This window comes from Chionomys nivalis, chromosome 16 (assembly GCF_950005125.1).
Source record: "Chionomys nivalis chromosome 16, mChiNiv1.1, whole genome shotgun sequence".
NCBI lineage: Eukaryota > Metazoa > Chordata > Mammalia > Rodentia > Cricetidae > Chionomys > Chionomys nivalis.
The window spans coordinates 27,047,266-27,071,694 of NC_080101.1; the positions used below are offsets into that span (position 1 = coordinate 27,047,266).

General features: G+C 50.7%; 2 protein-coding genes across 3 annotated transcripts in view; one reads left to right on the forward strand and one right to left on the reverse strand.

Annotated features, from left to right (window-relative positions):
• Positions 1–244: 244 nt before the first annotated feature.
• Positions 245–5,383, reverse strand: Creb3 (cAMP responsive element binding protein 3). Its single transcript, XM_057791097.1, has 10 exons — positions 5,249–5,383; positions 5,010–5,165; positions 4,766–4,922; positions 4,621–4,691; positions 4,415–4,504; positions 2,267–2,373; positions 2,107–2,175; positions 843–927; positions 674–758; positions 245–586 (listed from the first exon to the last, which is right to left on the reverse strand). The coding sequence occupies exons 2-10, from the start codon at positions 5,160–5,162 to the stop codon at positions 261–263; spliced, it is 1,143 nt and encodes a 380-aa protein (XP_057647080.1). The 5' UTR covers positions 5,163–5,165; positions 5,249–5,383; the 3' UTR covers positions 245–260.
• A 159-nt stretch (positions 5,384–5,542) lies between these two features.
• Positions 5,543–24,429, forward strand: part of Tln1 (talin 1) — a 30,907-nt gene continuing 12,020 nt past the window's right edge. The window contains exons 1-27 of one of the 2 annotated variants that reach the window (XM_057790233.1): positions 5,543–5,856; positions 11,280–11,442; positions 11,865–11,962; positions 12,256–12,385; positions 12,483–12,635; positions 12,821–12,963; positions 13,062–13,189; positions 13,877–13,937; positions 14,642–14,746; positions 15,099–15,254; positions 16,549–16,650; positions 16,798–16,874; positions 17,821–18,001; positions 18,119–18,232; positions 18,342–18,450; positions 18,644–18,852; positions 18,973–19,071; positions 19,966–20,133; positions 20,316–20,610; positions 21,161–21,327; positions 22,156–22,284; positions 22,709–22,825; positions 23,030–23,143; positions 23,323–23,457; positions 23,585–23,713; positions 23,864–23,966; positions 24,078–24,286. In XM_057790233.1, coding sequence (XP_057646216.1) covers positions 11,313–11,442; positions 11,865–11,962; positions 12,256–12,385; positions 12,483–12,635; positions 12,821–12,963; positions 13,062–13,189; positions 13,877–13,937; positions 14,642–14,746; positions 15,099–15,254; positions 16,549–16,650; positions 16,798–16,874; positions 17,821–18,001; positions 18,119–18,232; positions 18,342–18,450; positions 18,644–18,852; positions 18,973–19,071; positions 19,966–20,133; positions 20,316–20,610; positions 21,161–21,327; positions 22,156–22,284; positions 22,709–22,825; positions 23,030–23,143; positions 23,323–23,457; positions 23,585–23,713; positions 23,864–23,966; positions 24,078–24,286 — 3,561 coding nt within the window. In that variant the 5' untranslated portion in view covers positions 5,543–5,856; positions 11,280–11,312. Of the gene's footprint in view, positions 5,857–9,935; positions 9,952–11,279; positions 11,443–11,864; positions 11,963–12,255; positions 12,386–12,482; positions 12,636–12,820; positions 12,964–13,061; positions 13,190–13,876; positions 13,938–14,641; positions 14,747–15,098; positions 15,255–16,548; positions 16,651–16,797; positions 16,875–17,820; positions 18,002–18,118; positions 18,233–18,341; positions 18,451–18,643; positions 18,853–18,972; positions 19,072–19,965; positions 20,134–20,315; positions 20,611–21,160; positions 21,328–22,155; positions 22,285–22,708; positions 22,826–23,029; positions 23,144–23,322; positions 23,458–23,584; positions 23,714–23,863; positions 23,967–24,077; positions 24,287–24,429 lie in introns of those variants that run through there. The other variant, XM_057790234.1, reaches the window with a different exon arrangement.

A 24,429-nucleotide genomic window follows, 5' to 3' on the forward strand; every position in this document is an offset into this window, starting at 1 on the left:
AGAACCACTTATTTATTTCTTACCCTACCCGTTCCTTCTGTGGATGAAATAGTCAAGGCCAGTAAATTTCTCCAAGTCTATTCATGGAACAACAGATACACATGGGTATAAATAAAAGACCCATAAATCTAGTAAGTGTGGTGTTTGAGTTCCCAGGCATCCTAACAGGGCACAGGAGCAAAGGCCAGCTCTTCCCCCATTCCGTCTTACTTGAAGACAGACAGGAACCCTCAGGCTGAGGATCCCCCATGCTATCACATCTAACCTGAAAACCTGCCCTGCAAGATGACAGAAGGGCTGTGGGTAGGCAGCCACCCCTCTTCCTTTGAAAGATTTGCCTGCAGGGGGTGGTCAGGGCCTGCAGAGGGGGTCTCTGAGGAAAGATCAAAGTGTGGCCAGCGCAGAGGTGGTTCTGCTTGAGGCGTGTCGTACAGCAGGCAGGTAAAGTTGCCAGAGGCCTGGAACGTATGTTCTGAGCTACCCAGTAGCTGGTTTGTGCTGTCCGTCAGTAACTTTGTCTGCTGGGCAGGCAGCTTCATCTGATCCTGGTCCTCACTGGGGAGGGCACGGAGCTGACGGTGCAACACTGAAGAGACAAAGGCTTGTCAAGAGACAACACAGAAGAAGCCCTTTACCACAGCCCATGCCTTAAAGGTGTCCTTAAGCCTCTTACCCACATACTCAGCTGGCACACTCCCCCTTGTGTCAGAGGAGTACATAGCGGGTACAAGAAGAAGGCAGAAAGAAAACAGCAGGACCTGCAACACAAGAAGAAGATGGTGAGGGTTGTGGGTCACCACCCTGTCTCTGCCAAGGACAGGATCTCCCGTCCTCCTCCTCACCAGAACACATGTGCTGCCGCTGCTGCTCCTGTTTGCTACCCCAATAACCATGGCCTGAAGTTTCTTCAGTTGGTCTAGAAGGGACCTAAGGGAGAGAGGACACAGCGGTGAGCATGCCCTGGCCGAGCACGCGAGTCACAGTGAAACCCTTCCACTTTAGCCACCCCCTCCACTAGCGCAGAAAATCCAGTCCCTCGACTTCCTTGCCTTTTGTTCCCAAATGACTTCTCCTTTGTGGACAACTGCCTGTAGTTCCTTATTAAAACAAAAAATCAAAACTTTGCTGCCTTGACTTAAACCCCTTTGCAAATGCCTTCCAGAATTCTCATAACACCTGGTCAACTATGCACACAATCCTCACCAGGTACTGTGTTCTCTACTTTCTGGGACAACACCACCATGCTAGAGAGTTCCAGCCAAACACAAACATTGTCTTCTCTCCACCTAGAATGTTTCCCTACCCAGTCCCATGCCCAAATCGCAGCTGCTCTGATGCCAACTACCTCCATTCGGTCTTTGCTTCCTTCCCTTTCTTTGTCTTGGTACTTAATTTCTCCTTAGCTACTTGTAAATTTATTTTCCATTGCTCTGAGCTTGAGACCTGGTAAGGCCAACCACCAGGTTTTTGTACTTAGGTTTTTGTACTTAGTTAGAAATCAAGTGTGGGCCGGGCGGTGGTGGCACACGCCTTTAATCCCAGCACTTGGGAGGCAGAGGCAGGTGGATCTCTGTGAGTTCGAGACCAGCCTGGTCTACAAGAGCTAGTTTCAGGACAGGCTCCAAAACCACAGAGAAACCCTGTCTCGAAAAACCAAAAAAAAAAAAAAAGAAGAAGTCAAGTGTGGAACAGTGGAAAGAGTGAGAAATTATTAAGAAATTAGTGTGGGGGCTGGAGAGTTCGCTCAGCAGTTAGTGCACTGACTGCTCTGCCAGAGGACCCAGGTTCAATTCCCAGCACCCACATGGCAGCTCACAGCTGTAACTCCAGTTCCAGAGGACCTGACACTCACACAGACATACGTGCAGGCAAAACAACAATGCATATAAAGTAAAAATCATTAAAAAAAATAAAAGATTAAGCTGGGCAGTGGTGGCACATGCCTTTAATCCCAGCACTCGGGAGGCAGAGGCAGGTGGATCTCTGTGAGTTCGAGGCCAGCCTGGACTACAAGAGCTAGTTCCAGGACAGGCTCCAAAGCACAGAGAAACCCTGTCTCGAAAAAACAAGATTTTTAAAAATTAATGACTATAAATGGTTGCTTACAGATTCTGTTCCTCTAGAAGTTGTACTTTGTTCTGCAGCTCCTGATTCTGGGCTGTGTATTTCAAGACCCTGGAGGATAACATGAATATCAAAATATTGCCTGTGTCTTCCGTTCAAAACCTTAAAGCCTCCAGTTTCCCCCGTATTCTTCCTTCCCTACCTGCTCTCCAGCCCTCCGACATACACCTTCTTCTTCTTGCGGCTTTCTTGAGCAGCTCTCTTGTTGCGAATCTTTCTCCGTACACGTTTTAGAACCTGTTCTTCCACCTAAGAGGGAAAAGGTCATCCGTGGTGTACTGTTATATACATATCGTATTATATAGGTGTGTTGGAAGGCAGCTAAGTCCAGCCTTCTTCCCAGTGAAAGACTGCAGCTTCTCTGACTAGTACACATCCACCTTCTCTGTGCAATGTCTCCAAGGACCAGGTGTTCAACACTCAAAAGCCAGACTACTTTTTGGTATTACTTTTATATGTATGGGTGTTTTGCCTATATGTATGTCTGTATATAATGTGTCTGCCTGCTGCCCACATAGGCCAGAAGAGGGTGTCAGATCCCCTGGGACTGGAGTTATAGGCAGTTGTGAGCTATCATGTGTGTGCTGGGGTTTGCACCTGAACCCCGTAGAAGAACAGAAAGTGCTCTAAACCACTTTCCAGTCTCTAATTAAATTTTTAAAAATTCCTCTTAAGCTAGGGGTTAGCACATGCCTGTAATCTCAGCACTTGGGAGGGAGAGGGAGGAGATCAGGACTTCAAGACCATCCTTGGCTAGAGTAGTTTGAGGCCAGACTGAGCTACATAAAACCGGTTTCAAAACTAAAAACAACAACAAAAATCCATTCTTATCCTAAGCCAACATCAATCTTCTCATAATTTTTCTCCATTGGATTTACCTACAATCTCTGGGGTTATATAGAATAAATCCTTATTTTAAGCCACTTAAGCTTTTTTTTCCAGAAATTAAAATTGAGTGAAGTTGTTAACTCTATTCTCCGATGCAGCCTGTCAAATCTGGACACTAGCCAAGAGTGATATCATTCACCTGTAATCTAGTCCTAGGGAGGTAGGAGGAGGATCAGGAGTTCAAAGTCTGAGGCCAGTACACAGTCTAAGGCCAGCCCAGCCTGGGCTTACAAGCCCCTCTCTCAAAAAGCAGGACTGAGGATGTAGCATGAGGTGTTATATTCAACTCCCAATGGGTGGGGGATTAAGGTGTGGTCTGACCAGTAGCAAGGAGAACAAGACAGTCGCCGTCCTAAGGACAGCACCACTACTGATCATTTCCAAATTCTATTTTCTTTCTTACTAATATTTTACTCACTCATCTTGTAATGGTGGTGGAGGGACAGGAGACAGTGTCTCACGTAGCCCAGGCTTGCCTGTACTCATCCTGAAGCTAAGTCTGGCCTTTAACTCCTGATTTTCCAGCCATAAATAAACATCTACATTAACCAAAGATACCATGAGGCCGGGTGGTAGTGGCAATGCACACCTCTAAACCCAGCACTTGGGAGGCAGAGGCCGGCGGATCTCAGTGAGGCCAGCCTGGTCTACAAAGTGAGTTCCAGGACAGCCAGAGCTGCTACACAGAACCCTGTCTTGAAAAAAACAAAAGACAAACAATAGATACCACGAAAACATTAAAAAGGCAAATGACATAAAAATACTTGCCACAAAAGCTAGATATAGTGTCTGCCTGTAATCCCAGCACTTAGGGAATGGCTTACGAGGACCTTCTTGTCTCTGCCTCTGAGTGCTGGGGCAAGAGAGGTGCGAGCCATCATGGCCGGCTTTGACAACTGTTTTGTTAGGCTGGTTCAGACTCTCAGACATTTCTACCACTGAGCAAGAGGTGGTGTGGTCTTGATGACATATGTAAAGGCCCTTCATTTGCTGGTCTTTTCAAGGCCCTATAATAATGTTAGTTGACATTCAAAAATTATTTTTGTATGTGGGTGTGGGCTTGTTTGAAGATCAGAAAACTAGTAGGAAGTCAGTTCTCTCCTCCCATTGTGTGGGTCCTGGGGACAGATACCAGGTCCGGCAGGGCAGCAAGGGTCTTTTCCAACCAAGCCACACACTGGTAATTTTGAAAGGAACACCAAAACTTATATAAGCCCTACAAGATCAGGAACTGCTCTTGCTTCTTGCCTATTATCTACCCAACCCAGCTTCCCGCTAGCAACAAGTTTGCTTAGGTTCTGACCTCAGTCCTTTTTCAAGTAACTGATATGAAATAAACTGAATTTGCCTAGTTGGGCCATAAATCCCCCTCCAGCTTTTGCTCCAGCAACAGGAACCTTACCTTAGTGAGAGGAAGTGTTGAGGGCAGAGAAACCCCCTCCTTCTCCAAGAGCCTCTTCTCTTCCTCACTCAGTATCAGCCTAGAAATCCCCTAAGGTTGGAGGACACAGAGGAGAGCAGGGTTGCCTGGGGATGTCAGAGAAGAATGGGGGGAATCTGACCCCAGTCCTGCAAGGTGAGACGATCCTGAAAACACAAGCCCAGTACCTGTTCTGCGGCTGTTTCCTCCGCACACAGTGGACTCACGCAGAACCCCTCCTTTTCGAAGTTCTCAGGACCTGCAAAAGCAAAAGTTGGGTTGGCTAGGCCTGTGAGCTCTTTCCTCCCCCATAACTTAACATTTCACACCCACCTAGATCTATGGAGACATGGTCCTGTGAGAGGGAGTAGTTGTGGTCGTGGCGAATAGAAGAGATGGCGGAACTGAGACCATCCAGAGATGCCGAGGGACTGAGCAGAGAGCTCAGTAAATCCTCTATCTCCCAGTCGCTCAGGGCTTGCCCGGAGTTCTAACAAATTCACAGGCCTTGGTTTATCTCTGTACCTTTGGGTCTCATGGACGTCGCTTAGCTTTCCCACTCAGAACGCCCACCCACCTCGGAAGGTGACAGCTCCAGGTCCAGCGGAGCCTCCACGTCCTGCTCGATCGCAGTCCACAAATCTCCGCTTTCCTCTAGCAGGAAGTCCTGCGCGTCCTGATCATCAGGATCCAAAGCCAGCAGGTCCTGACCACCAGGATCCATTTCCATTATCTACGGACAGAAATCCCTGAGGGCAGATACAATCTCGGAACCTTAGGCTCGACCCCTCAGTCTGTCAAATCGGCTCGACTTACCTTAGTCACCCTTCTCCGGAGGGCAGGGCCGAGGGCCTAGTGGTCACAGTAAACCACAGCCGCCTCCCAGCTTCTAGCCTCCTCAGCTTCCAACACAACGGAAAAGATGCAATAGCCCAGCCCAATGGCATCTTGGAACTTGGAGTTCCCTCCTACTCGGAAGTGGCTCGGGTGCTGCGCCACGTCCCGGGAGCTATGCAAATTATAGGGACGTCCCTACAGTTTCCCACACCCCAGGGCGGGGATTCTGGGGATCCGGCTCCGCCTTCGCCTCCAGCTAGAAAAAAAAGAAGACTAAGAGTCTAAAAGGGAACTCTAGCTTAGTTCTGGCGTTCTCTCCAGCGCGCCGCACCCTCGCTTCCTGCCGGGGAGGGGCGGCCAGGCTTCGGCGAGCGCCCGCCCGAGCATTGAGAGCTGCGGCTAGAGTAGCTTCCTGAAGTCTCCGCGACCATAGAGCGCGGGCCCAGGGCGCCGCTGGCGGGTTGGGGACGTTTCCAGGACGGAAGTGGACCAGAGTGTCGAAGGGAGGGCGAGGCCGGAGCCCCAGAGCGACCCGGAGAACGAGCGGGTAGCGGGCCGGCGGGCGGGGCGCAGAGCCGGCAGCGCAGGTAGGCCAGGCGGGCCGGGCCGGAGCTTCTAGGTGGGGCTGCGGGGACAGGCCAGCCCGAGAAGCGGCGGGCGGGGCCCCCCATCCTCCTGCATATCCTGTGTCCGGTCCTGTTGGGGAGGTCAGCGTCCAGTGCGTTTCGTTTGGGGTTTGGAATTAAGCTAGCCGTGTGGCGAGAAGCAGGCCCCTTTCGTGGGAGCAGACGGTTCTCTGTCTCGGCTAGGTTTGGGGGAGGGTTAGGAATGGGGTGGCAGTGAGGCGCTGGGCGGGGATGTCCTTTGGTGTTAGCAGATAGTGAGTATATGGTTAGGAAAGCTTTGGGTGAGTTTGGGATTAGGTGCGGTCGACTTTAGGAAGCGGGGATCCCTTTAGAAGTTATGAAGCTGGACTAAATTTGAAACATTAGCTGCACTAGTCAAGTCTGTTTCGTTTAGGTGACATTTAGATTGAGGTCATTATTTTGTTTTATGGTATGACCAGCATATATCAGAGTACAGGATCAGGTTAAGGATCAACAACAGGAATTGACATAGCCCGTTTTAGGGATTAAAGGCCATTGTCATGGTTAGAATTAAGAATAAACAGTGGAAAGGTGAATTAGGAAGCAAGTTAAAAAATAAGCTTTAGGACTAAGGGTCAGTATTTAGGGTTAAAGTCGAGGGATTTAGGCCTAAAAATAAAAGCTAGATTAGTTTGGGTGTCTACTGTGAAAGGGATGAATGGCAAAGTCTGGGGAATTCGGAAACAAAGTCAGGGTTAATGTTAGGAACGGGTGGCAGCGTTAGGGGTTGAGCTTTGCAGCCGCAGTTGAGCAGGTAAAAACGTGAGAGGTTGGCAGCCTTTGTTTCGTGGTGAGGTCCCTTATTCCGGTGTAGTCACAGAGGCTTCTTTTACCCAGAGGCGACGGTCTGGGCTCCAGCTAGAACTGCTGACACCTGCCTAAGCCCGGACTTCCTGGGGCTGCCGTCACTGGGAGGCAGGAGTTTCTAGATTTACGCCTTTTACTAGGTGGAAGGTGGGAACTGGAAAGCGACCCAGGAGTCAGACCAGGGCTAGTCCCAAGTGGGGAAGACTGGGAGAGAGGAGGCCATGACTGAGGGGGAAGCTGGCCAGGCAAACACTGTTTCACCTGAGCTCCCACAGTTTAACCATTCCCTCCCTGCCCTGCCGGCCTCTTGCCCCTGGCCCTACAATGTACACACTGTACACTTCCTTATAGAGTCTTTCCTGGCCTTTAGCTCTTTCCTGGTTGTCCATCTTAACTCTTCATTCCCATCCTCTTTCCCCATCTGTTCATCCACACACCCTACTTTAGTTTCTGTCGCTCAAATCTGAGCTTTCCCATCATCATAAAGCACTTTCTCAGGCGCGCCACCTGGCCAGCTGCTGGACCCCCCCCCCCCCCCCGCCTCCCAGCTCTTGCTGTGTGTTCCCCCCGTTTCTGAGCCTCCTTTAACGTCTAGGTCCAGTTGTAGATCCCCTTCCCCCATCCCCAGCGGAAAAGAGGAAATGATACCCAAAGAGGAAACTGGGTCTTACTGATCCCACGCCCAGCCAGGCCACTGACCACACCCCCGTGTCACTACCAGCTTGACCCTGCCACTGACCACAACGCTATCCCCTATCCAGACTGATTCAGCCTTTGGCTCTACCCCACACTGCCCCTCCTCCCAACTCCAGCATCACTTAGCCACTGCTAGTGACCCTCCACTACCCCATCAGCAGCCTAATTTAGCCACTTACCACATCCCTCGCTCTTCTGAAGCTTCTGACCTGGCCTCTGACCTCCTGCTGTCATTCCCCAGTTAGTCACCATCCATGGAGTCACTCTTGCTCTTCCCCATCTGGTCCGGTCACCATCACACGTGTCTGTTTCTTATCATCACCTCCCCTCTGTCCTCCCCAGTCCTCCCCAGTCGCAGCCTGATGCGGTCAGTAGCTCCACCCATCTGCCTCTACCTTCACATACTGTCCCATCACATCCCTTTCCCCCACAGCTTCGTCCCGCATCCCCAGCCCAATCTAGCTCCATCCCTTTCTCTCATTGTGTTACTTAACTGAGCTGTCTCGTTAATAAAGGCCTGCTGCACATAGGAGACTGCCCCTGGGCTGAGGCTTCTCTGGGAGCAGAGGAGGCCCATCAGTTCCTTCCTCAGGTTTTTCTTATGAATGACAGCCTCCTCTCCACACAGCTTTAACTCTGGCTTCATTATCCCTTGTACTAATACAGGGTCCTCCTAACCTGACCCCAAAGTTGCCCTAAAGTCCAGTTCTGGGGGTGTCCCTACGCAAAGTTCCTTGACCTCCTGTTCCCCTCCCGTCAGTTAAGTTCCTCATACTCTTCTCTCAGCCTTTGCCTCTCCATCTTAACTCTGCCTTCCCCACCGCTGCTCCTTGCAGATCGCTGTGCTTCGGCCAGTTTGCCTGCTCACCCTCCCGAACGTTCCTCCACGATTTCCTGCTTCTCCACCTTTGCTCATGCCATTCTTTCTGCCTGGGATGCTGCCTCTGACGTGTCTTCCACTGACCTAAAGGAGAGAGCTTGCTTGGGCTTTGGAGTCAAAGAGACCTGGGTTCGGATCTTGGCTTCACAACTTATTATTTGAACAAGTACTTTGGAAAAGTATTTAACATTCTTGAGCCTTGGTGCCTAATCTGTAAAAATGGAAGCAGTGGCACCTACCTTGCAGGGTTGTTGAAGGATTAACTGATATTATGTATACAGTGCAATTAACATAATCAATAAATGACACATCACTATTACTTTTCATTATCTCTATGTTTTTAAAGTCCTAACTTCAGATAACCCCTCTCATGGGTACCTGGTCCCTGTGCCCTAACCCAAAGGGATCCATCCCTTTTCTGAGCATACACGTTTTGGCTCTTTTCACATCCTGCCCTCTGTTGTAACTCTGTGTTTAGCTTATCCACCCACCTGGAAGGCTGGCAACCTGCAGAAAGCAAAGTCTAGGTCTTACTCACCTTGGTTCCCAGCCACTGAAAGTTTGGCCCGGGGCCTTCCCACAATGGGCCCTCAAAAATGCACGGAGGGAAAATGTGTGCATAATGGAAGGGGAGGGGTTGGGAACCTGGCATCGGGGCCTGGTGCACTGGTGAGGAAGCCGTGTGTGCATGTGATGCCTTCAAGAGATACATCTTGTGTAGAGGCTGTGAGACCGCGATAAGGTCTATGTAGGGACAGCATAAGTAGTTCTGTGGGAAGGAGTTGTGTGCAGGCTGAGGGGACTTGGGGAAGAGTGAGTTTGCTTGTATGGATATGCAGACCCTATGCTGGAGGAAGTCAGGCCCAACCCTTCAGCTGCCCAGTCCAGCCTTAAATGAGCCTCCAGCAGCCCGAGGCCGGATATGTCAGTCTCACCCACAAACCCCTCCCCCTCCCAGCAGTTGAGGACTCAGAGGCCAAATTTGGTAACAGACTGAGTGTTATTCCCCCAACCCTCTTACATTTTGACTCGTGTGTTCGGCTTTCTCTCTCCCTTTGTGCCCGTTCGTAGCTCCCTATCTTTCTGTGGTTCCCTCTTGTGGGTACCTGCACTGGTGATAGTTTCCCTGTACCCCAAAATTCCTTAGCTCTAGTATACTTGCATTCCATTCCTTGCTGGGTTTTGACCTCCTGTCCTCCACTCCCCCCCTCCAATTGCCCAACGCCTCTGGAATGCATCTCAGGAATGTATTGAGGGAGGAGGAGTTCTCTGGGAGGGGGACATGGAGGGGGTGTTGTTGTTGTTCATAAAACATGATAGAAAGTGGGCCAGGGTTCTCAGTTCGGGACAGAAAGCAGACAGCTTCTACTAATAGTTCCAGGGGTCTTGTTTGCCACTAGTCCCAATTGAGTGTCCAATTCCTTGACTTCCCTTCACTCTCAATGAATTGTGTGGATAGCTACCTACAACCAGTCTGGAAGTTAGGGCAGGCATGACTCGGCTCTGTTATCGGGGTCTCACAGAGGAAGAAGTGGGTATCCATATGTCCGGAGGAAACGGGGAGGAGGGGCGTTCATGCAGCTTCAGCTTGGGCTGTGTTGGCCTCTCACTCCTGCTCTGGTTCCTCACGCTGCTGTGTCGCTGATTACCAGGTCTGTCCACTACTGAAAAAGGTCCTCTATGAATGGGGGGGTTGGGGGGGGTTGGGAGGATCTCTCATTTGGGGTAAAGATGGAGAACAAGCTCTGCCTCTTCTCCTGCAGTCCTGGACTGTATGTATGATCAGAAACCTTCTCCTGGTCACCGGTCCTGGTATTTCCTACATCTGTGTCTGGTTTCTGTCAAGACTTTCTGCTCTCCTGCCCCATCTTTCCCAACTTCTTTATCCTCTACCCTTTCCTAGCTTACCTGGTTCTCAGGTGCCTTCTGTATCATGCATGATACCCACCTGTTTCCCAGTCCAGCTTACACCCTTGGGCTAGCAGTTTGCTAGGTGGAGGATGGGAGGCTGCCTTCCCTCCCTTCCCTCTTCATTAAGAGGCACTCAGCCCCATACCACATCGGGTCACATCATCAGCTGCTAGGCAGGCCTGTATGTAGCCTGCTGCTCTCTGTGGCTTCTTTAGCCCACCAAGAAGTGGTGGCTGAAAGGTAGAGGAATGGAGTTGGCTTTGCAATGCTGAGTTGCACTGAAAGCATTATCTGGGTACCTGGTTAAGGTGGAGGATAGTCTGAGAAGGACTTGAACAAGCGAGAGTGAGTGCAAGAGAGCCGTGGTAAAGATCAATGGCTGGGTGTAAAGGTCTGGACGCTGTCTTGCTTGCCTCAAACTTTCTCCTCTCCAAGAAGTGTTGGCGAGGTCATTTCTGAAGTCTGCAGACAGAGGATCATAATTCCACCTTGACTGCACAACTCACTGGGAGAGCCTATACCATTCGGGTTGGGAGAGAGCAGGCACAGAAGTAGGTTTCTCCCTGACAATGCTGGCCACAGACTGCAGGATTCGGGAGCCCCTGGGATTCTGCATTTTGCCAAGAAGAAGGCGAAAGCTATGAGAGGGAAGGCCACAAATGGGCCAGGGCAGCGCTCTGAAAATCCCAGGATAGAATGGGAGACGAAGACAAGGAAAAAAATAAGGCAGAGGAAGGGTTGGAAAAAGAGGAGAGCAGGAACAAGAGGCCCGAGGCACTTGGAACCAGAGAGGTACGAATTCCAGTGGTGCAGGCAGGACAGTGTCCTCAGGTGACACTGCATTTCAGGCCTGCTCTTGTTCTCCAGAGACCAGCCTCTCTCTGGGACGTCTTCAGTGATCAAGACAGATCACTTGATAGAAGTAACCTTTCCCTTTTGAAATTATTAAATAGGGCAAAACAACTTATTATAATTCTTGGTTGCGGTGAGGCCCTTAAGAGTCCTCTGCCTGGGACCGTCTGGGAACTCCAGTGAGAGTATGTTCTAATGCTCTGATGTCACGGGCCAGGTATAGCCAGGCTGAAGAGTAGAAGCCGCCACCATGGTTGCACTTTCGCTGAAGATCAGCATTGGGAATGTGGTGAAGACAATGCAGTTTGAGCCATCTACCATGGTGTATGATGCCTGCCGCATGATTCGTGAGCGGATCCCAGAGGCCCTGGCTGGCCCTCGTGAGTGTGACTACCCTGGTGGTGGGGGGCAGGAATCTTCCATCCCTTATTCAGTGTCTGCATTGTGTTCTGAGACTCTCCATCTCTTAAGCCTATGCTCCAATTGTTCCATTGTTTCTTTTCCTCTTTCTTTTTTTTGGTTGTTTGTCTTTTTGTTGTTGTTGTTTTAAGGTAGGGTTTCTCTGTGCTTTGGAGCCTGTCCTGGAACTAGCTCTTGTAGACCAGGCTGGCCTTGAACTCACAGAGATCCACTAGTCTCTGCCTCCCGAGTGCTGGGATTAAAAGTGTGCGCCACCGCCTGGTGTTTCTTTTCCTCTCTAAGTCCAAGGTCCTAGGAGAAAATTATACATAAAGGCAATGGTGTAGCTATTTGACCACAGTGGAGGTTTTATAAGTCTAAGGTGATCTACGATCTCTTTTAGCCAGCGACTTTGGGCTATTTCTGTCAGATGATGACCCCAAAAAAGGTATATGGCTAGAGGCTGGGAAAGCTTTGGACTACTACATGCTCCGAAATGGGGTGAGTATCTTCCTCAGTGACCACTTGCTTCCTCTAACCAATGTCTCACTTGTTTCCACCACTGTATCTGCTACTCCTCCCTCACACCAGTTCCTTTCCCCAACCCTGGGCTTTGCATGTACCAGGCCCACTACCCCTAGCATGCCCATGTGGCTTTCTATGACAGGCAGTCAAAGCACCCTCTTTTTGGCTGAGCCATCATAGTCTTCCTTTCAGTATTCTACTTTCCTTCTCCTTGGCTATAAAGAGAACTAGTTTAAGTAGGCCCTGACTGCATTTCCCCGCTCCAACAGGACACCATGGAGTACAGGAAGAAACAGAGACCCCTGAAGATCCGGATGTTGGATGGAACCGTGAAGACTATCATGGTGGATGACTCCAAGACAGTCACTGACATGCTCATGACTATCTGTGCCCGAATTGGTAAGGGGTCTTGGAAGGGCAAAGGTCTGGGCGGGGAGGTTCCAACTCTGTCAAAAGACTTTTGTGCTTGGAGTTACCAAACCATCCATTTCCCTAGGCATCACCAACCATGATGAATATTCACTGGTTCGAGAGCTGATGGAAGAGAAAAAGGATGAGGGGACAGGGACCCTAAGAAAAGACAAGACCCTCTTGCGAGATGAAAAAAAGATGGAGAAACTAAAGCAGAAATTGCACACAGATGATGAGTGTGAGCAGAACCAAAGGGGCCTTGGAAAAGGGAGGGGGTAGGGCGGCCACTTATTCTGTATTTGCCCTGAGTCATGGAATTTACATTTTGATGAGGAAAGGCTGGTATGAAGAAGTGAAAGCCCAGACACGAGGCAGCACAAGGGCCATGTGGGGTTGGTGCTAAGGGTACTGTCTGTGCTCCAGTGAACTGGCTGGACCACGGGCGGACACTGAGGGAACAGGGGGTAGAAGAGCATGAGACACTGCTGCTGCGGAGAAAGTTCTTCTACTCAGACCAGAATGTGGATTCCCGGGACCCTGTACAGCTGAACCTTCTCTATGTGCAGGTATGGAGTAGACCTGGATGGGGTGAGATGGGGCAGGGCAGGCATCAACAGGACTGTCCCTGCACCCATGCAATGTTCGTTCCTTCTGTGGTCTCCAGGCGCGAGATGACATCCTGAACGGCTCCCACCCTGTCTCCTTTGACAAGGCCTGTGAGTTTGCAGGCTTCCAATGCCAGATCCAGTTTGGACCTCACAATGAGCAGAAGCACAAGGCTGGCTTCCTTGAGTAAGTGACCCACATCCCATACCCTGTCATGCCTTGGAACCCCCTACCATTGTGATCCAGTGGACCTGTCTGCACCCCACCTTCCCTCCCCATTTCCTCTTCCAAGGTGTGAGGATTTGACACCCACAGGTCTTTCATGCTTCCAGCCACCATCGTCCTTTGTCTCCTCACTGGCCCCATCAGAGTGGCAATGTTTATTCAGTATCTCCTCCATGTCCCCTGTAACTTGTTTTTGTTTGTTTTAGAGTCTCTGAAGAATTTGTTATATTAGCCAAAGTAAAATAATAGGACATTTTCCTTTTGGGGAGCATTACATTAAAAGGTTCCCCAAATCTCATTCACTGTTATTTCTCAAGATCCAAAGACCTTAGTGAGGCTTTGTTAGTGTCCAAAGTACATGACCATCCTTCTAGGGAGCTTCCTCTCTTCTTGGCTCCCTCTTTTTCTCAGAAAACTGGGCCCCCAGTTGTAGTTTCCTCAACACCCCATCCCCCAAGAAAGCACAGGTCACGCAGGAGCTCATGCTGAGTTCCGACTAGTTCAGAAACCAGTGCAAACCAGTTTCCTCAGTCTCTCTTAGAGATGATACTGTCCTAGACGTTTCCTCAAACCTCTAGGCCCACAGTCCATGGCCCACATGCCCCTGATGCTATCCACTCCATGCTGACCCTCCCTTTTCTGGTGTAGCCTGAAGGACTTCCTGCCCAAGGAGTATGTGAAGCAGAAGGGCGAGCGTAAGATCTTTCAGGTGAATGGGGTAGGGGAAAGTGTCTGGGCTGACCTGGGAGCTTGGCTGCTTGATTCTCCTGGCTAAGTGGCCCCCACCTTCTCTCCATCTCTGCTCACCTTGCTTCTGCCCTCCGAGCTGCTCTCCACCTGCCTTATGCCAAGAAAGCAGAAGATTTGGGTTTTAGTCTCAGCTCGTCACCAGTTTTGCTGTGGAATTTCCATTTTGGGTTTTGCTTTTTGTTTGAGACAGGATGGCCTCAAACACACAGCAATCCTCTTACCTCAGCCTCCTGAGTATTGGGATTCTGGGTGTGAGTTACCATGCCTGGCTCAATTCAGTATTTTCCTTGTCCTCTCCCCGGGGTTAATGGTGCCTACACTGTGGGCACCAGATAGGAGCATCACTGGGCTTTTGGCCTGAAGTGACTGAAACGTAGTCTTTGTCCCTGTTCTGAATGCTCAGCCCCAAAGACCTCTTTGTGAACTGATGGTCCTGGATCCTCCTGCTTCTTAACTCCCCAGACCCATGTTTAGACTGTCTGCAAGTTCCTTAACCTTGTTCCTTACGTTGCTTCTGCTCCTTAGCCAGCCTATACTGCATTTCCTCATCTCTTGCCTTCCGAAACCTTTCTGTGTGCTAATAATACTCTGTCATTACAGTTAACGTCCTCCATTGTAATACTGTCCCCAGATTGCTAACTTTTCCCCATTTCCCACTTGAAGGCACACAAGAATTGTGGGCAGATGAGTGAAATTGAGGCCAAGGTACGCTATGTGAAGCTGGCCCGTTCCCTCAAGACTTACGGTGTCTCCTTCTTCCTAGTCAAGGTGGGTCCTGGCCCCTTCTTATTGCCTTCCTTATGCCTAACTCTTGTCCTTCCCTGTCTCTCCAGACTCCTCTGACTCTGTCCTCTGTCTTCCCCTCCAGTTCCCAGGAATCTGATTCTCAGTGTTGCTTTGACTGTGAAAACCTGTCTTGTCAGTCCCCATCACCACCTCCTCCTTCCTTCCCCAGCATACTCCTTTGTCTGTAGTAGAGCTTTGTCCTGGGCCTGCTCGTGAGCACAATAGTCTAGCCCTCCTGGCTACCTCAGCATCCCTTGTGGTCTGGAGCTGATCTGAGCATTTGCCCCACATTTGACCTCTAACCTTAACACCAACTGCAACCTCTGTCTCACAGGAAAAGATGAAGGGGAAGAATAAACTAGTGCCCAGGCTGTTGGGCATCACTAAGGAGTGTGTGATGCGTGTGGATGAGAAGACCAAGGAGGTGATCCAGGAATGGAGCCTCACCAACATCAAACGCTGGGCTGCCTCTCCCAAGAGCTTTACCCTGGTGTGTGTTGGGATTCCAATGGAAAGGGCTTGGGGTTACATACAAAGGTCTTTCCCTCCTTCCTTAGGGTGGGGTGAATTGAACAGGGCTGCAGAAAAGGTATTTCTGTCTTGGGAAGTGGAGGTTAGACTGGATAGAGAAACTCAGTGAAGGATGCTTAAATGGACCAGGAAATGGATGGATACACTCCTTATATTCAACGGAGGCTTAGGGAGTATTCGTTACCATCCTATTGCTCTGCCAAAAGCAACATGACCAAGGCATCTTGTAGAAGGAAGGGTTTGTTTGGGCTTATGGTTATGTGGTTTATATGGGCAATGGGATAAGAGCTCTTTGCCATCACTGGGAAATGCATTGGGCAGACAGTCATGGCGGCTGGAGCAGTGAACTGAGAAATCATATATTAAACCACAGGCAGAAGCAGAGAGAAAACTGGCGATGGTTGAAGTCTTGAATTCTCAAAGCCCAGTGACATACTTTCTCCAGCAAGCCACACCTCCTAAGCCTCCCTAAACAGTGCAGCCAAGTGTTTAAATGCCTGAGACTGTGGGAAGGGGCATCTCGTTCAAACTACCACAGGGGGCTGTCACCTCAGTGGTAAACTGCTTGCCTATCATTTGTAAAGACAGGCGTTCATGCCGCAGTTCCACACACACAAACAAGTTGGGCATGTACTTAGCACTCTGAGGCAAGGGGATGGCAGTGAGTTTGAGGCTAGCCTGGACTAGTGAGTGAATAACAAACCATCCAAGGCTATATAGTATCAAAAAGAGAAAAGTAAAGTCGACAGAGCATGCTGTAGCCAGCTGCTGAGGTTAACTGTCAGGAAATGCTAATAGAAAGACAAGCAAGCCTCCCTTCTTTGACCTCCAGCTATTTACAGTAATTCTTCCCCTCTGGCTTTGTAATTTTGAGGTTATGCATTGAATGCTGATACCAGCTTGATAGAATGCCAGATGATGGAAATGAAAATGATAGATGCTATTTTTCCACTTTGGATGGTCATTTAATAAACATACTGATGCCTTCCCAATCGTATCCTCTGGGGAAGGGTAGAAGAGATCTTTTAAATGACATGTATTGGAAACTGTAGCATAAAGGCCACTTCTCAGAAGCAAAGTCCCCTCTAGGAAGGGAGGTAAAGAAATCAGTGATTGAAGAAAGGTGGGCCAGCTTCCTGGAGGGCTGTTGGCATGGACAGCACCTTCATCAGGTGGACTTTGAGCCTTCCCTCCTACATTTCCCCCCTGGGGAGATTCATGTCTCCTGCTCAGTCCCTACCTTGTCTCTTTAGGACTTTGGAGACTACCAGGATGGGTACTACTCAGTACAGACGACTGAAGGTGAGCAGATTGCACAACTCATTGCCGGCTACATCGATATCATCCTTAAGAAGGTGAGTGCTGCCACCCAGCCTGCGCACTCCTTGGCTCTGCTCCCGAGCCCCTCCCCACGCCAGCCCTCTAGAAACAGGCCCAAGTTCTAGAAATGGCTGACTGCCTCTGCTTAACTACCTCACTCTTTTTCCCTTTTCTTTTTACAGAAAAAAAGCAAGGACCATTTTGGGCTGGAGGGGGATGAAGAGTCTACTATGTTGGAGGACTCGGTGTCTCCCAAAAAGTAGGAAGGGAGTGGGCTGATAACCATTCCATGAATAGGGAAAGTAAAGCTTGACTGCAAGGAGTCACTGGGTGTTGGGCATCTTTAGCATAGTTCTTTGTTTTGGTTTGGTTTTTTGGTTTTTCAAGACAGGATTACTCTGTAGCTTTGGAGCCTGTCCTGGAACTAGCTCTTGTAGACCAGGCTGGCCTCAAACTCACAGAGATCCTCCTGTCTCTGCCTCCCAAGTGCTGGGATTAAAGGTGTGTGCCACCACCACACAGCTTGTTCTTTCTTCTTTTTAAAAAAGTTGTTTTATTTTTATTTGTGTGAGTGAGTTCAGGTGCTCTCAGACCAGAACAGGGTGTTTGGTCCCTGGAACAGTAATTGTGAGCTGTCTGACTTGGGTTCTGGGAACTGAACTTTGCTCCTTGCAAGAGCGACAGGCACTCTTCACTGCTGAGCCTGTTGTCCATCCCATGGTTCTTTCACTAGGCTCAGGCTATGAGACCTTATGAAACCCTACATCAGTGGTTCTCAACCTGTGGGTCACGACCCCTTTAGGGCTCTCATATTTGGATATCCTACATGTCAGATACTTACATTACTATTCATAACAGTAGCAAAGTTAGGGTTATGGTCAGGTAATAGTGGTGCACGCCTTTAATCCCAGCACTTGGGAGGTGGAGGCAGGTAGATCTCTCTGAGGTTAAAGCCAGTCTGATGTACAGATCAAGTTCCAGGACAGTTAGGGTGGTTACACAGAAAAATTTGTCTCAAAAAACAAAACAAAACCCAAACAAACAAAAAATTATAGTTTTGAATTAGCAATGAAATAATTTTATGGTTGAGGGGTCACCACATTGTGAGGAACTGTATTAAAGGGTCGCAGGGTTAGGAAGGTTGAGAACCACTGCCTGGGATCCCAGGACTGCTGAAGGACCGCAGCTGTTCATCCTGTCTCCAGGTCAACCGTCCTTCAGCAGCAGTATAACCGAGTGGGGAAAGTGGAGCATGGCTCTGTGGCTCTACCAGCCATCATGCGCTCTGGAGCCTCTGGTCCCGAGAATTTCCAAGTGGGTAGCATGCCACCTGCCCAGCAGCAGATTACCAGTGGCCAGATGCACCGAGGCCACATGCCGCCTTTGGTAAGAATACATCTACCTCTGCATGGTCCGTGGGTCCCTCTCCCAAGTGTCCTGAGTAAGCAGTGTTTTATAGTCCTCCCTGCCCTCTGACTTCATCTTTTCTTTCTTGTCTTTTAGACTTCAGCCCAGCAGGCGCTCACTGGAACCATTAACTCCAGCATGCAGGCTGTGCAGGCTGCCCAGGCTACTCTGGATGACTTTGACACACTGCCCCCTCTTGGCCAGGATGCTGTGAGTGTGGGGTAGAGAAGGAGCTGAGTGATTTAATTTAAAGCTGAGCTCTAAGGGATAGAGGGGATAGTTAAACTAGAGTAGACTCTAAGGCTTTTCCTTCTCTCAGGCCTCCAAAGCTTGGCGTAAGAACAAGATGGATGAGTCAAAGCATGAGATCCACTCCCAGGTAGATGCCATCACAGCTGGCACTGCCTCCGTGGTAAACCTGACAGCAGGTAGGCTGGATGTCAGCCTGTGTGTGTGTGAAGGGGAAGCACATGTGCACCAGCATAGTATGTGATCTGCTCTATGTGTGACTGTGCCTTGACTCACAGTGGAAGGTTGTGTGTGTCCATCTCCCTCATGACACGTGTGACTAACGGGCGATGCTCCTTCCCCCTGACGTCTGTTCCTCCCCTCTGTTTTCAGGAGACCCTGCAGAGACAGACTATACCGCGGTGGGCTGTGCAGTCACCACCATCTCCTCCAACCTGACGGAGATGTCCCGTGGGGTGAAGTTGTTGGCTGCCCTCCTGGAGGACGAAGGCGGCAATGGCCGGCCCCTCCTGCAGGCAGCAAAGGGCCTTGCAGGGGCAGTGTCAGAGCTGCTTCGCAGTGCTCAGCCAGCTAGCGCCGAGGTTAGGGGCCACCCCAAGGAGGAAGGGCAGTCCAGATTGTAGGTTGGAAATGTAACCCAGGAGCCTGTGAGCCCCGTGGCCAGGGTTCAAGCGGCTTCTGACGGTGTTCCTTCTCCACAGCCCCGTCAGAACCTGCTGCAAGCAGCTGGGAACGTGGGCCAGGCCAGTGGGGAGCTGTTGCAGCAAATTGGGGAAAGTGACACCGACCCCCACTTCCAGGTTGGTGATGTACCCAGTTCCTAGAACCCCCACTACTAGGAGGAAATCTCTGATCCTAAATCCAGATCTTAGTCCCTATTTCTGTGAATTGGCCCATCTAAACCAGCCTGGTCATCTGTTTCCAGGAATGAGACTGAGAACTTCTAGTCTCTTGGGGTGAGACTTCAGACCCCTAAATAAAAATATAACCTACCTCGCTTTGCCCTTATTGATGGTGTCCCTGTGCATAGCCATGGCCCCAGCTCTAAGCTATCTCAGATACCCTGTCTCACTGAGGAGGAAGCTGTCCCCTTCCCCCACCCTAGGCAAGTTGCCTCAGCTGACTTTTCATCCTGGATTTCCCATGCAGATGTGTGTACCCAGAGGGGCTGGGGCTCGATCTCCCCCCGATTCCCCTACGGTAACGGCCTCTGGCCTGGGCCTTCCCAGCTTGGTCCTCTCTGAGCCGCATACACTCGCTTCTACACCTCTTCCTCAGCCTCCTAGGGGAACAGACATGATGGGAGATGGGGAGACCTAAACTGGCATGGTTGGAGTAAAGAGATCAGACAGGGTAGGACAGGGTCTTGCTCCTTGCACACTGAGATTGAGAGGCATGGAGATGAAGTGCCCATCCCATTTTACCACACCCCCATCACTGTCCGAGTGTATCCGCCTCAAGCATCTCTCCCTTTGGTGTAGACTCTATTTCTGTCGGTGAGGGTTTGTTTCCGGTGAGGGTCTGTCCTTCTGGGTGCTCAAGGTAGAGGGGCTTGGGATAGGTTCTGGATGCTTCTGCGTATACTGTCCTCTGATTGGAGTCAGTGGGAATAATGAAGCAGCTTAAGCCTGGGAGAAGTGTCTGTGGAGCCTAAGCTCAGAATCAGATCTTGCTGGCTCCTTTTTTCCGCACAGGACGTTCTAATGCAACTAGCAAAGGCAGTGGCGAGCGCTGCCGCTGCCCTGGTCCTCAAGGCCAAGAGCGTGGCCCAGCGCACAGAGGATTCGGGGCTTCAGACCCAAGTTATTGCTGCAGCTACACAGTGTGCCCTGTCTACCTCCCAACTGGTGGCCTGTACGAAGGTGAGCCCAGGTTTGCTGTATCTTCTGCCCTTGGCTAGTACAACCACACACTCACACAAACGTCTTTGTCTCTGGCTCTTGAGGCCACAGCAGTCATCCCAGTGATGACTATGAACACCACCAACACCTCATCTCATAGCCTCTGTCCCTTGCCTCATGTCTGAAACTCAGTTTTCCCATAGGTGGTAGCACCTACAATCAGCTCACCTGTCTGCCAGGAGCAGCTGGTAGAGGCTGGACGACTGGTAGCCAAGGCTGTGGAGGGCTGTGTGTCTGCCTCCCAGGCAGCTACAGAAGATGGACAGCTGTTGCGAGGGGTAGGAGCTGCAGCCACAGCTGTCACCCAGGCCCTCAATGAGCTGCTGCAGCATGTGAAAGCCCATGCCACAGGGGCTGGGCCTGCTGGCCGGTATGACCAGGCCACTGACACCATCCTCACTGTCACTGAGAATATCTTCAGCTCCATGGGTGATGCTGGTAAGAATACTCACCCCCAGGAAGCCAGGAGCCCCAGTGTCCCCTACAGACCCAGCCATGATACCTGTGAGGATCAGCACAGTGGCCTTCTAGCTGTGTGACTATTGAGTCACTCATTAATGAGTCTAGAACCTTCACTTCCCCATCGGGAAAGCAGTACAAGACTTGTTCTGTCTTCCTTGGAACATTTAAAGGAGACAACAATAGGCGGCAAATTGCATGGTTAAAAGCTAGCCTCGAAAACAAGAAGAGGGGAAATGTGGCTTCCTCCACTTCACCTTCTTACCCCCACATCGTTCAGCGAGACTGACTTTCTTCTCAAAAGACATTTACTAGAATACTAGCTAGAAACTGTCGTTCCTCTCATGGGGACTCCCTAGATCTGTTCTCCAAGATCTTAACCCAGGAAACTGGCATGCCGAGGAAGTCACTTGAGAACTTCCCGGTCTCTTCTGTCCCTGAAAGCCCTGTCTACCTTGTCTGTCCCGCTCCTCCCTTGCCCGCTTTCAGTGTCTCTGGCTTTCTTACTCGATGATACCCTATGTTCTAGGGGAGATGGTACGACAGGCCCGCATCCTGGCCCAGGCCACCTCAGACCTGGTCAATGCCATCAAGGCCGATGCTGAGGGGGAGAGTGATCTGGAGAACTCTCGAAAGCTCCTGAGTGCTGCCAAGATCCTTGCTGATGCCACTGCCAAGATGGTGGAGGCTGCCAAGGTACAGAATAGTTTTCTGTGCAGACCCTGAACTGGGCCCTGAGGGGAAGTAGAGAAGTCCACATGGGGACCTTGTCTGATGGGAAAAGCAGAAAATAGCCCAGATGAGGAAACCCCAGGAAGCTCCCAGCCCCCAGCCTGTAGCAGGGGGCACCAGGCAGACCTTCAGTGACTGAGACTCCCAGTGTTCTCTGACTGTGAGCTTCCACATTCTTTTCTTACTTTGTGTTGAAGGCTGCTGTTCCAATCTTCCTTCTACTGCCACCACATCTGCTTGGCATCTTTCTTGGTCCCCTGTGAAGGCAGGGGTCTCTGCTGGTCATACAGAATAAGATAGTATTAGATGCTGACACTCAGGGTGTGACAACTCTCAGGAAGCATCAAAGTTACAACTGCTGCAGATTCCTGCTGCCACTTCTCCAAAGAAAGCCTCCCTCTCCCGGGCCACCCTGAGTTAATGGAGAACTCTGAGTAGTCTGTGGGGAACAGCTAGGAAAAGAGTAACCTGGGGCACCCCCACCCCCCAGCTCGCCCATTTAGAAATGGTTCTCAGTTCTCAACAGTCACCGCCTAAGTGCAGGTAGTTAGTTAGAATTAGGAAAACAAGTGAGTTGGTTTTTTTTGGGAGGCAGAGGCAGGCGGATCTCTGTGAGTTCGAGGCCAGCCTGGTCTACAAGAGCTAGTTCCAGGACAGGCTCCAAAACCACAGAGAAACCCTGTCTTGCAAAAAAAAACCAAACAAGTGAGTTTTAAACTGGGTTTAGAGGGGTCAGAAAAGAGTGTGCTTCTGGTCAAAGTGATGATGGATGATGACTGTCTCTCCTCTCAGGGAGCAGCCGCGCACCCTGACAGTGAGGAACAGCAGCAGCGCCTGCGTGAAGCGGCTGAGGGGCTTCGCATGGCTACCAATGCAGCTGCACAGAATGCCATCAAGAAAAAATTGGTGCAACGCTTAGAGGTAAAGCTGGGCAGTCTGTGCAGAGGGTGGGGGGTAAAGCTGGGCAGTCTGTGCAGAGGGAAGTAAAGCTGGGCAGTGTGTGCAGAGGGTGGGGGTAAAGCTGGGCAGTGTGTGCAGAGGGTGGGGGTAAAGCTGGACAGTCTGTGCAGAGGGTAGGGGGTAAAGCTGGGCAGTGTGTGCAGAGGGAGGTAAAGCTGGGCAGTCTGTGCAGAGGGTGGGGGTAAAGCTGGACAGTCTGTGCAGAGGGTGGGGGGTAAAGCTGGACAGTCTGTGCAGAGGGTGGGGGGGTGAACGCATGGATGCAGCAAAAGGAATGACCGGGGACAGATGAGTAGAGTCAGTATTTCCTTAAGGAATATATAACATGGGCCTGGTAAGCCAAAGCCTGGGAATTCCTGGTCTTCTGATCACTCTGTCCTCTCAGCATGCAGCCAAGCAAGCCGCAGCCTCTGCTACACAGACCATCGCTGCAGCCCAACATGCAGCGTCTGCCTCCAAGGCCTCTGCAGGCCCCCAGCCCCTGCTGGTACAGAGCTGTAAGGTAAGTCTCCAGGAGACATGTGGGAGTGAGGAGGGGTGAGAAGAAAGGTCGTTCTTTCCCTAAGTTCAAGAACATGGTACTGGGGGAGGGGGCAATATGTGGGAGGAGGGGGAGGGAAATGGGAAACGGGGAGCAGTTGGAAATTTTAAGTAAAAAAGAATAAAAAAAAAAAGAACATGGTACTCACAGCACTTTGACCTACAGGCTGTGGCAGAGCAGATTCCACTGCTGGTACAGGGCGTCCGAGGAAGCCAAGCTCAACCTGACAGCCCCAGTGCTCAGCTTGCCCTCATTGCTGCCAGCCAGAGCTTCCTGCAGGCAAGACACTCCCCACTTCTAAGACCCAGACCTCCTCACCTTTCCAAGACCTTAGGTCTCGCACAGTCTGAATATCTGCTCGTAGCTAAGACCGAGCCTGAGTGCTTAGTCCATCCTGCTGGTGTCCATTGAAGGCAGAGCCAGGATGTTGCACCTCATTTGCATAATTTCTCCAACAGCCAGGTGGGAAGATGGTGGCAGCTGCAAAAGCCTCAGTGCCAACCATTCAGGACCAGGCTTCAGCAATGCAGCTGAGTCAGTGTGCAAAGAACCTGGGCACTGCCCTGGCAGAACTCCGTACTGCTGCCCAGAAGGTATGGGTGCTGGTTCTAGCTGTGGAGGATGAGGCTCTGCGTGTGGACTCCTGGTATGGGGGAGAATTTGTACGGTAGAACCTCTAAGGAATGACTCTAGCCATACCCTTGCGGCTCACTGTCACAGGCTCAGGAGGCATGTGGACCTTTGGAGATGGATTCCGCACTGAGTGTCGTACAGAATCTAGAGAAAGACCTGCAGGAAGTAAAGGCAGCAGCTCGAGATGGCAAGCTTAAACCCTTACCCGGGGAAACAGTGAGTATTCTTAATAACAGGCCTTCACTCAAACCCTGAAAGTCTGCTCAGCTGCGCTCTAGAACCTTCCTTTAGTCTGCCAGCTGTCCCCAGAATCTTCTCAGATGCCTTCTCAGTTCCTCCTCCTAAGCCTTCACCCCTTATCTGCAGATGGAGAAGTGTGCCCAAGATCTTGGCAACAGCACCAAAGCAGTGAGCTCCGCCATCGCTAAGCTGCTGGGGGAGGTTGCCCAGGGCAATGAGAACTATGCAGGTATGTGGGCACAAGGCTAGAAATGGGACACATGATAGGGAAGTGGAGAAGGGGGAGCTTGTTGAAGAAAGAAGCTAATGGAGCAAACCCCTCTGCTCTATATATTCCCAGGTATTGCAGCTCGGGATGTGGCAGGTGGACTACGGTCACTTGCCCAGGCTGCTCGGGGTGTCGCTGCCCTGACGTCAGATCCTGCAGTGCAGGCCATTGTGCTTGACACAGCCAGTGACGTTCTGGACAAGGCCAGCAGCCTCATTGAGGAGGCAAAAAAAGCAGCTGGCCATCCAGGGGACCCAGAGAGCCAACAAAGGCTTGCTCAGGTCAGGTATTAGGGAGGGGCTTCTCCCCACCCGTCCTTTAATCTCTTCATAAGGCCCGCCCTAACAGGACACCTTCTTCAGCTTCATGTGTTCTCAGGTCTGCTCATAGAGCACCTGTCTGAATTCCACCTTCTCTCTTGTCT